Source organism: Pimephales promelas, chromosome 10, assembly GCF_988280905.1.
Source record: "Pimephales promelas chromosome 10, fPimPro1.hap1.1, whole genome shotgun sequence".
In the NCBI taxonomy this organism is placed as follows: Eukaryota; Metazoa; Chordata; class Actinopteri; order Cypriniformes; family Leuciscidae; genus Pimephales; species Pimephales promelas.
In genome coordinates, this window is record NC_142778.1 from 26,646,354 (window position 1) to 26,658,830 (window position 12,477).

General features: G+C 38.3%; 1 protein-coding gene across 5 annotated transcripts in view; it reads right to left on the minus strand.

The window, feature by feature from the left end:
• Positions 1-9,110: 9,110 nt before the first annotated feature.
• Positions 9,111-12,477, minus strand: part of mtss1la (MTSS I-BAR domain containing 2a) — a 33,500-nt gene continuing 30,133 nt past the window's right edge. For all 5 annotated transcript variants that reach the window (XM_089116368.1, XM_089116370.1, XM_039650449.2 and 2 more), the window contains one exon: positions 9,111-10,452. In XM_089116368.1, coding sequence (XP_088972494.1) covers positions 9,677-10,452 — 776 coding nt within the window. In that variant the 3' untranslated portion in view covers positions 9,111-9,676. The remainder of the gene's footprint in view (positions 10,453-12,477) is intronic.

Here is a 12,477-nt window from a genome sequence, read left to right on the forward strand (position 1 = left end):
AAAGAAATATATGACAAACGCGACAGGGACTACAAACATCTTGATAAAAGAAAACTGATATGGAGTGATATTGCAGAGCAAATTGGCGCCATCTAATGTCAGGGAATGAATTTGCATGTTCACTCAGCTCATCGTCAGTGAAAATCGCTTGGGTGTGAACACAAAAAACGCGTTGAAAAACGCTGACGAATAACGCGCGGGCGCGGTGATATTCGTTCCGGTGTGTACGGGCCTTTACACTGTTACACTCAGGTTGTTAGCGACCCAATAAGTAAAACATATATATATATATATCAATGAACGGGGAAACCAACATCTTTTATAATTTTAGTTTAATTTTTTTTTCTTGGTGTATTGTATTCAACAAATTAGTGAGGAGGAGAATAGTGAATGACTTGGGTCACTAAAAACCTGAGGTATACGTTTTAGGGTTAAACTCACTTTAATCAAGTGGAACTGGTTAATTTTAATGAAATGTAATGGTTTCAGGCAATGTAAGTTTTAGCAAACCTTATTTCATTGCTCATTGTTTGATTTCTGCAAATAAGTCTGTTATTTTGCTCAGTTCATTCCGTTCAGCACATTAAAATACTCTAAAGGCCGTAGTCAGAGATGTCCTCTTGATTTCGTGCTTGTGCAACGATGTCAGGGCGAACATTAAGGAGGCAACTGTCTCATTACCCAGACCTCTTTGGTCTTCCCCACCTCAGAGCAATCTTGTCAAACAGGATCTGAAACGAAAAGGGACATCTGCCAGCAGGACACCCACCCTCCCTACAGCTCACAGGAGGGTGTATTCGAGCCACATGTCCATCAGTCCTGTTGTGAAGATTTCATTTTATCTCCTCCTGCCCGCTCTCCGCCACTGTTTTGAGAGGTCCTGTCCTCTACTTTGATCTATGATGAACAGATGACCTTTTTCCCAAGTCAGGTGTCTGGCTCTGTAACATCATGTTCTAACAGTGTGTCAAAACAGCATGGCTCACCTTCTCCAACTCTGGTTATTTGTCTCGGATAGACTTACAAATCTGTTTTGAAGAGAAGCTGAGGTGAATGTGTTGGAGATGGCAGCACCTATAGGTGTATTATAATAGTTAAAAACAGAGCGAAAGTGATGATGTTGATTAAAGCAAACTAGAGAAAGTATCTGCAAATACTGCTTTTAGCAATTCATTCTGACTCAGTATTGATCAGGCAGAGAGATTACAAGCCTAGGAAGTGTTAATCAATGACACAATCAGGGTGTTATTCTTAACCCTGCAATAATTCAGTGTAACTGCAGTAGGTTGTAAAATGTTTTGCCTCCATTACAATAGTATGAAACGTTTTTAAGAACAATTGTATGTTATGAATATTTAAAACCAAAAATGTTGGTTTCACATTTTATATTAGGGTAATTCAATGCTATAGTTTATAGATAAACAAATAAGCTCAATGAAATCACGCTAGGATACATCAAAGCACATTTCAGCTCTATAATGATTGTAATCTAATGTAATGTAAACGTAATGTAGGCCTGAATGTAATTTATGGTTGAACTGTGTTCGCCGGACAATGTTTATATTGCACATTTATAATGGAGCGAGTTGTCACATGTGTTCAAATCTTTACATGTTATTTTGGTCTTTCATAATCATTTCATGTTTTGTTATGTTCATTCATGTTCTAATATCATAATCTCACTCTGGCAACTTACCCCATAGTGTGGCAACATGCTCCATTATCACAAAGCGCCAACACGTCTGAACTATAAAGTGCTTTTCCGCATAGAGGTGGATTATTTAAAACACGGTTGTAACAAAAGCCTTAACCTTGCTAATTCATTGGAATGGAAACATACGATAAGATATCGCACCGAGAATCGCTCAACATAATGGTGAAATTCTTTTTTCCCCTAAGCAATAATGGTGAAATGTTTAATAGATGTTTGGAAGCCAATACTTTTAAGGTGCCCAAAGATAAAACATAAACCTATAGCCTGAGAAATATTCACTATGCAATATAGTGTTACAATATACCTGGTCTCACAGGACATTTAATTAAGGCAGTTATCACTGAGAAATCACCACGTTCACATTTAATCCAACTTCCTCTCTTGGACGACAGCATAGGCACAGTCACAGGCCGCTCTGAATAGATAATTAAGTCTTGATCTTAAAATATAAATGTACAGATGGGGCTTATGACAAAAATGGAAATTTTTCACCTTTAACCATCATTAGTTTGACAGTGACGCAGTTTCCCCTCAGTGCGAGAATACAGTGGGCCGAGTTCAGTCAGGTGAGAGGTGACAGGGCCGTATGGTGGATCTCCTGCCACTGACAGGCTGTCATTTGGAGATGTGTGCCATGTGGCTGTCTCTCAGCCTGTCTTTGAGCTGAAGGATGACCCCTCCTGCTCACTGGGGCTTCACTGGCCATGCCATTCTTGTCTCTCAGCTTACACGTCTGACAGGAGACATGACGTCCGAGACACATCGACTCCATCTTCAGGTAGGCCTGTCCTGCGTTATTCTCTGATAGTTCAGACAGGGAGAGAAAATGAGAGAAAGTGTATGTGTGTCTCATTCTCCCTGTAAGAAGCCTATAAAAGAGGTTATTGTTCTTAGAAATCCACATATTTTATGTCTTTCAAACCAGTCTGAGAAATGGCTCAAGGTTGAGTGTTTTGATTGAGGTGAAAGGCGTACTTATTACGATCTGGAGGATATTTTCAGCAAAAATCCATCATCTGTGACTTAAATGCATTTTTGCAATTAACTGTCCTGATGGAGTAATTTAACTTGATTTGTTGCTGTCGGGACAGCACAAAATTTGTATCAATACTCAAAAAACAAACAAATGAATCACAAACATAATTTGTTCACACACAGTTTAGTAAACCCTAAAAACAACATCCAAGGTCATGCATGGATTTGTTTTTAATCATAATTATATGTCATGTACACTCTTAGAACAAAGGTTAAAGGGGTTATATACAGTAGATTCAGTTGATTCAATTTTAAAGAACTCTTAATGCCAAAAAAGCTATTTAATGGTTTATTTCAGTTTTTCTAGTCATAAAGTATGTTTAATTCATCAAATTTAATCAAAAATGAATTAAAACATAATTTTATTAAAGCTAAATCGCTAAAATGATCCTATGATGGGAACACCTAAACAGTTCTATAAGAGCCTGATAGAACCATATAAGGTTATATAGAACATTTTCTTCTAAGAGTGGTATACAAGTATTTAACTCGGCATACTTTTCAGTTGTAATCGAAATTATTTCGACAGCACAATTACCATTTCAACAGCACAACTCAACAAATGATTTCAAGTGGTTTCCCCAAATTCAACTGAAAATGCAACTTAATGACTTCTGCAGTCTCAAAATTATTCAACCCCCTGAAGAGAATCCCTCACAACAGCACAAATCTGCAAAATAGGTATTGTCTTAAACACACCTGATGCAACTAATCAAGGGCTTCATTAGTTGCACGAGGTGTGCTTTTGCGAAAACACATTAAATATTTGAACTGGCTAGGTTTGTTGAGTGCCACGTTTGACTGCATGTTAGAAATAGAATAGAAATAGAATATAAAGTTAACAGAATGGTCCAAAAAGTTAAGAGAAGATATCACCACCACCCTTCGCAAACAAGGAACAGTACATAAAAAGATAGCTAAGGCACTAAATGCTCCTAGACACCGTTGTATGAAATAAAACTTTAACTTTCCGGCCCTATTGTCTGGAGGAAGAAGAATGAAACATATGCTGAAAAGAACCCTCTGCCTAGTTAAGCATGGTGGAGGCAGCGTGTGGAAGACAAGATGGATTCATTTAAGGAAATACTAGGAGAAAACACCATGCCGTCAGTGAGGAAACTGAAGCTTGGGAGTCATTGGACATTCCAACAGCACAATGATCCCAAGCATAGCCCATCTCACATTCCACCAAGGCTTGGTTAAAGCAGTCCTGGAAGATTCTACAGTGGCCATCAAAGTCATCTGAATTGAACCTGATAGAAAATCTGGTGGGATTTGAGGAAGGCATTTGCAGTACCCAAATCTAAAGAATATTACTGAACTGGACATTGCTCATGAGGAATGGGCTAAGATTCCTCAGAAAAGCTGCAATAAGCTAGTGTCTGGTTATACATATAGGGGATTATCACGCTTCCGGGTTTCGTGGGCGGGATTTGTCAACTTTGTGCATGTCCACTTCTGACGCAGTTCAACAATGGCTGAGACGAAGGCAATATATGTCACTGCTCTGTTCCACTTTGCAAATCTAACCAACAACGCCAACCCTGTGTAGGTTTTCATGGATTCCCGAACTGAATTTAAACTTTAAAATAAAACAAGGTAGCACGTTTGTTTGCAGCCGAAACTTTAGTGAATCAGACTAATTTACCTGGGATGCCGTATAAATAAACTTAGTGCAGTCCGTCATCAGTTCGCCAGCGAGATCAACGGAAGTGGCAGTGCACAAAGATCACTGAATCCGGAAGTCCTACGTATCAGCATGATAATCCCCTATTGTTTGCTGTAGGTCATAACAGCAAAAGGGTGTTCTACTAAGTACTAAATAAGCTTGCCATTTAGGTGTTGAATAATTTTAAGTCTGCAGAAGTCATTAAAAGTAACATTTTCAGTTGAATTTGGAGAAAAGTCTCAAAATTTTGCCAATAAACCTGATTTGAAATGGGAGTTAAAAAAAACTTTCAATTACAACTGTATTTGGGTATTGGATTGGTCAATAGAACATAATAATAAAAGACTGGAAAGATTCATGTGACATTCCTTTCACCACATTCTGTATCCTCAAATGAATACCCATCTCAAACTCAATACCCATCCAGTTATTGAGAACTTCCTGAGAGCATTCTGACCTGCTGCATCACAGTCTGGTATGACAGCTGCACATCCTGAGACCGGAAAGCCCTTCAGCGGGTAGTCAAAACTGCCCAGCGCGTCACTGGACTCGGCCACTTGCCATCGAAGACCTCAACAACCGTCGCTGCCGGCAAAGAGCTCTCCAGATCATCAGGGATTCCATCCACCGCAGCTACAGTCTGTTTTCTTCCCTGCCATCTGGAAGCCACATAGACACATACAAACACGGATCGCGAGGCTAAAGAACATTTTCTTCCCTTGTGGTGTTGCCTAAGCTAAACTCTGATCTCTCTTTCATTGTCATCTGACTTGCTCTAACAAATCCTCTATACAAACCCATTACAAAACTGATGAAAACTGATGATTTATTTCACTACTATTGCAAAACTAAATATACCAATGATACTCACACAGGCACACATTTTTATATATATATATTGCATAGATACATTTTTAACTCTAACTCCTGGTTCATTGGGTTTCTATATACCCTAGGGTTCTTGACTTGATTTCAAAGAACACTTCATGCCAAAAAGGTTCTATATGGAGAAATGTTTCTTAAATGATTACATAATACTTTCATGTTCAAAGTTTAATTCATAAAATGTAATTAAAACAAAATGATTTTTCAATTACATTTTTAACCCTACAGTTGGGTTTGTCCATATTTGACCCAAGTTTGGGTTGAAACAAACCAGCATTTTTTAAGTGTTGCGCAAAAAAGTTTTTTGTTGCAAAAAATTGTTGCTAAATGCTTCTGAAATGGAATAAATCATTTTAGAGACAAAAGTGGATCTGTTTTGCTTTGCATGGCCCTAGAGCAACAGCAATGGAAAAAAAACAGAGGAAGTATTCTTCATTAGATAATCTGTCTCTGAAATGAAGTGCTTTTTAAAGACTATATTCAATGATGAAGACACAAAAGCAAATTAAGAATAAACAGGAAAAGAAGATCATATACAGGAAATTTCAGTTTATAAGCTAGCCAACAAACTAGAATTAGTATAAAGTGCAATGTAATAGAATTCATTTCTACACTATATTAGCCTAAAAACATATGAAGTACTATATACATGAAGCACATGGTAAATGAAACATTAATGTGACAAATTATTAATCATCATGAACAAAATTAATGCAGAGTGAGATAGTCAAACAGGGCGTCTTTTTTTTTTAAAGATGTAAGCACATTGTCCTCCCCTGCTGCAATATCAGAGTGTAGCTGGACATATTTGCATGCTCAGCGCTGTGTGTCTGCAGTAATTCATCATTGGTCTCTGAGGTATTGAAAGCATCAGCATCCGTCAGCAAGCTTATGTCAATGGCTTTGTTTTTAAAAGAACAAAAGAATTATTTCTCATCAGTACACCACTTATTTTTAAATAGCTTTTGTTATGTGTCTCCAAAAATATCAACCGCAGTAGAGAAAAAAAAGCCACACCTAATAGCCTGCAAGATCACGATATTGACAAAATAATTAGAAAAATAATCAATGGCTAAACTGCGAAACCATTTAATGAGATTGTAGCCTATGTCCAGTGCAGCAAAAAAATTGGTAAAAAATATCTGCTCTAAACTCTAATACAAGAATAGAAATAAATACACTGATGCCAATGTCCAATACCATGAGTTACTGAATTATATAAACTGGTCACTAATAATGTATAGGCTTCAAGACCACAGGACATATGCTCTTTAACCCTAATCAAAGAGTTATAAATGTAAACATACTGGCATACACTATTCTAATATAAAGTGTTGTACACTTGAGACTCGGACTCGGTCTCGAGGCCATATTTTGGTCGGAATCATTTCACGCAACTGAATCTATTGACTAACTTCAACTTTTGCTTTTTACAGTGACCAGGAGGGGACATGATCAGTTAATTTAGCTTTGTTGTGGTATTAACTTGTGGGATCGTGTGTTTGGGTGGATGGGACAAAATAAAAACAACCTGATTCTAAAAAATAAAATTGTGATATTAGCAATTTTTTTAAATGATTTTGTTACAGTAGTAAGCCTACATCATATTCATATTTCCATCAAAGATTTGTGCAATAAAGTAGCTATTACGATTGTATGACCTTATTGAAAACTATGTACACTTCAAGGTCAACTTCCTGTTTAGTGCCTGCACCGCCCACCTACATGATGTCACATTAATGATGGCATCCAATCTTTTTGAAGAAAAAAAAATAGCCTATCACCATAGACAGTATAAGAAGTGGACAGAGCCATCTCATTGGAACTCCACTGAGACAAGTGAAGCCCATTTTTAGCGATTTTTTTAGCACTTCCGTTCCTGACGCGCAGACTGAAACCGACTCAAACAGAGCTTGACGACGCAGATGTGACGTGAGCAACCCTGTCTAGTCTTCTAGTGGCTGAGACATGCGAAATCTGAATCATTCCCTTCCGAAACTATGATGCAATTGTGCTAACGTTAGCCTACTTTTACAAAAAGAAAAGTAGGCTAAAGTTTCTTGAGAAATAAAGGACAAATGGGGTCTTCAAACGCCTCAGATGTAAAGTTATTCGCTGAAAATGAATGAGAGTCAATGGAAATGCTAACGCAAGTGAAGTTCTGCTACCAAAAAAAAAAAAAAAAGTTTTTTTTTTCAAGGCTTCAACTTCCGGTCGATGGATTACCCCCTTTCCTTTCCCCCATTAGGCGAGAAAATAAACTCTGTAAATAAACTCTGTAGTTACACGGTTCCATTTTACCTTATGTCTCATTTACCCCTGACTAACTTTCTGTACAATCTAACCCTGTGTTTTGTAAACGAGTCATGCCAATGTCGTGGCCATTAACGTGGCCTTATGTAAATATAGTAATGCCATAAATATAATACACCCTGTACTATCACTGAAAATGTAAAAATTCATATCACATACAATTGTATCCCAAAAGTCCGGTTTTGTAGATAAGAGTTAAAAAAAGAAAGAAAAAAAAAACTTTTTACCCAAGTGTCCCCATGCATAAGTGCTTTCCCTCTGCTGTCCCTCTCTAAACACCCCCCTATACTCCAGATCAGATCGCATTGCTCAAGATGTGTTTATTTCTGCTGCGCTGTCTTGTTTGCGACGTGGCTCCATCAGTATAAAGTCATGTCTCGCATTTGCAACGAGCTCGTCCGTCAGAGAGAATGACACGCGTGCCACTTTACTGCGCGACTGACGGCGGGATGCGCACCAGTGTCACATCCCTGTATGTGTAGCCCGGAGCGGAGTGTGGGGGTCCCGTCCATCAGGAAAGGGGGGATGACGACGACGACGGGGATGTGATGAGTGAGTGAGTGAATGAGTGACTGGAGACGAGGCTTTTGCCTCTCCTCATTCTCACGATCTCCAGCTGCCACATCAAACGCCTCCTTCAGCCCACGTCCGGCTCTTTATCCCATCAATTAGATTTAATCGCAGGGATGGGTCACATAAACCTCACATGCGGGTAATCTCGGGCACTGCTGACTAAAAGTACAAAAGATCAAAAGAGCCTTCATGATCTGTAAAAGAGTAAATGGGATCACACACCTTTCCATACTTGGTAGTCAGTTCTGTGCATAAAACAAATACATTGTTAGTGAACTAGGCAGTATAGTAGCCTTAAAACAAAGGAGCTTACTGTGGTAGTTCCATAACACAAGTACTCTGATACCACAGTGGTATATGATTTGCATATTCATATTAATTGGTATTATATGGAATACCATGGTATCATCATGGTAATGCAAAAAATTATGTAATTTATACAATACATTCCATGGTTCTGTATGATTGTACCAATATTCAGTTGTATTTACATGGTCAAAAGGCTTCAAAGCATAGCATATTTGCTTTGAATTAATATGCTAATACTACCCATAGTATTATATGGGTAGTATTAGTATTATAATACTACCCATATAATACTATATGGGTAGTATTATATGTATTATAGTACATATAATACTACCCATATGTTTTGGGATAGTATTACCCCAAAACATGGTAATACCATTGTACTGCAATGACTGCGTACTCATATAAAGTGATATTTACATGGTACTCCGATCATGGTAATGTGCAACAAACATTTCATTACCATAATACAGTGTATAAACAAACAAAAATCTGCTTTATAAAGTAAGGAACTCACACCACCTGGTGGACAATTCCTATAAAAAATGGATGGCACATTTTTTAAATTATCCACAAGTATTCAACAACAAAAACAAGATCTTTACTCTGGTCTAGTACAACTGATGTGCTTTATTTGGCAGTTTACAGCATGTGCGGTGATTCGATTGTGTGGTCCATCTGAGACTGAGCTGCGGTATAAGCCTTTTTTTTTTTTGCAGCTTTTCAGTTGAGAACAAGACTTTGGCTCTTTAAAATAGTTACTTGTGGGAAGAGAAATGTATTTTTTTTTTTGAACATAGCATTTACATAGAAGTAACACAAAGAACATAGTCATTACAAATTGTGACTCCAAAAAAGGAACAACCGACATTACTAGCATGTTAATACACATTTTAAACATTACATTCTCATCCTTCAGGCCATAATATGCCCATCATAATATGCCTGTCAAAGACATACAAGTCCAAATCTGGTGAATATAACTACAACAATAATAGTCCAGATGAGTATTGTGTCCAAACACACTCAACATGTAACATTGATACTGGCCTATTAGTTGTTAGATGCCAGATTTTAACACTGAAAAATCACCATCTTCTCATATCTCACATTATATACTGTTCCTCTTCATTCCGAGAGTCTATAGCAATAGACTTGGCAGGATACGCAGTGCTGAACTATCGCATGATCCTTGGTGCTGATCTGTCGTTGCAGGTCGCTTTTCTGAGACGCACCCCTCTACGGATGGTCTTCAACATATCTTCTCCCCCTTTCTCATGTCCTTGATCCTGCTGGTGGCCCTCGCTGGCCTGAGGGTCCGTGGGGAACGGGAACTGGCCCTCACCGAGAGCGTGAGCATTAGCGACCAGCTCTCCAATCTTCTCCACCAGACTGTGGCGATTGGCGGCAAGCATCTGCTCTTCTTCTGAACTGAAGCCCACAGCTCCATGTTGCTGGGCATAGACATTCCCACCGCCAGCTCTTCCCCACGATGGCAGACTCATCCGCTTGGGAGAGGCTTTGTACTCTAAAATTTCCAACGTTTCATCATTGTACAGACTTTCCTCACTTCCATTGCGCTCAGGAGGAGGGCTCGGGAACCCAGGTGAGTCTGGGACAGTAGGAGTCTTTACGGGGACGATGGGTGGTCGGATAGGGATCGGACCCACACTGGACGGGGTACGTCTCACGTTTGTTTTAGACGAAGGGGTTCTACGAATGGTGGCCGTTCCTGAGGCTATGACACCACTTCCCTTCCCGTTGGTTGTTGAGGTTCCCTGGGTACCCATTGCTCCGTGCAGTCCTGCAGTGCTGGCGGGCCTCTTGGTCTGGATCATACGTCGGTAGTTCTGAGCCAGGTTGCTATGGCGAGGGACGGTGGAGGACTTGTCGAAGTCTGTCTGTGAGTCGTTATCACCATCGCCGTTCATGGAATAACAATCATATTCAGATCCTGCAAAGAGAAACGGAAGAGAAGATTCTCTTAGCCTAAACAAACAACAGTCAAACTCTGACTTTGTGTTTTTGTTCTGTTAGCAAAAAGGTTTATAATCAAATAAAGTTGATTAAATTGATAAAACTATGGCTCTGGTAGTATTAGTATAGCCTGACTTCGTCATACTCATATTCTTGTCGGAATATGAGTCTGAAACTGCTCCGTAGGGCTTTGATTATGAGGCGTGTCTTAACCGAACCAGAAAAAAAAAAAACTCTGCACTCAATTGGATAGACCTACAACCAATCAGAGCAATGCAGTCAGTCAACAACTTTGCATACAGTTGTCAACTACAGAACTTACTTATTTTAGAAGTAAAATAGCGAGTGTTGCTTCTTTTACTTGGTCCTCCATGAGTGCGACCAAAGGAGAAACCACAACGACCACAGGCTTTTCATTACGTCCCATCTTCTTAGCGACCATCGGAGCCAGCTGATATGGTACTTTTCCCGAATCATGTAGGAAGGACGGCAAAAATATCTGTCTGATCGACAAATGCCTTGATTGCAGTTTTCTGTTTGTCTATTAATTTGAATGTGATGTCGATTTATTTTACAACAGACGCGACAGATAACGTGATGCTCTCTTTGATAACGTGATGATAACGTCCCTGCAGATCACCTGTCCATCATCGTATAAAGCCCGCCCTGGCAATTTGATTGGTGCGAACATTTTTTGCCTGATCATAATTACTCCTCAACGGATCGAATCCAGACCGAACTTCCCGACCAAAAAATGTTGCGGGCTGGCATCCAGGCTAGTATTAGTATAATCTTAGGTAGTATTTTAAGGCATCATAAGCACACTTCCGACTCAAAGACTGTTCCAGAAGATAAGCTACATTTTAAGGAAGCACTTCATGCAGTCATCCCATAATGCATAAAGATAAACTCGATTTGACGTGTCTTGACTATATTCTATTTCTATTTATTCTTTTTATATTTCATGTGCCAGTGGATAGTGGCATGTGCCACTAACATTATCGCAGAACACTGACACGGTGTCATGGAAAATATCGCCGTATGTTGTGACACCTCCAGTAGTGACTGACAGATGACAAATAAATAGCCTATTTTAGTGATATTTTTAAATAAATGTCGGTTAAATGTTTTCAAGTCGGTATTTTTTTTTTCAAACATGTCGTCAGTTTGTGGCACATCAGTATTACGTATTTTTTTCATTAGTATGACTAAATGTTATATGTAATGCCAATGTTGTTGATTACGCGAACTGCCCATTGCCCAAGTCACTACAAATACTGCATTAACATTAGTAAATTAATAATTAGTAAATTATCTACTGATATTGAGCTGATAATTTATATTTAGTAATCAGTATCATCAGTAAATAAAATGATTGCATCCTCCCATCACACCCTGGTATTAATTATTTTTAAAAGAAAAACAAACTTCGGTAGAATGTCAGTAACCAAACAGTTAATGGAGCCTATTGACTTCCATTGTAGAAAAAAAATACTTATGGAAGTCGATGTGGTACATCAACTGTCTGGTTACCGACATATTTCAAAATATCTTCTTTTGTGTTCAGCAGAAGAAAGAAACAACTTGAGGGTGAGTAAATTATGACAGAATTTTCAGATTTAAGTGAACTATTCCTATAAGTGCAATTTTAAGTATATTTCTGAAAAGTTCATAAAATACATTTCTGAGAAAAGCACATAAAAACTAGAATTTATTATTTTTAGTTTTAAAAAAAGAGTATACTAATAGCGGAATTTAAAAAACTTATTTTTAGTATGGGGACCCCCAACTATACGGTAGTTTATTTATATAAACTTACAGTTCATTCAAAACTGAAAACTATCAATGGAAATAGACACGTCTATGTAAAACTGTTTATTTTTTTTCTACATTATACTATTTCTATGCTTTTTTGTTTATTATTCATCTGTTGAATCTACATTCGCATCCAGTGAGCAATCAAAATTGGTCACTTTTGTTATTGTTTTACCAGATAGTTTGT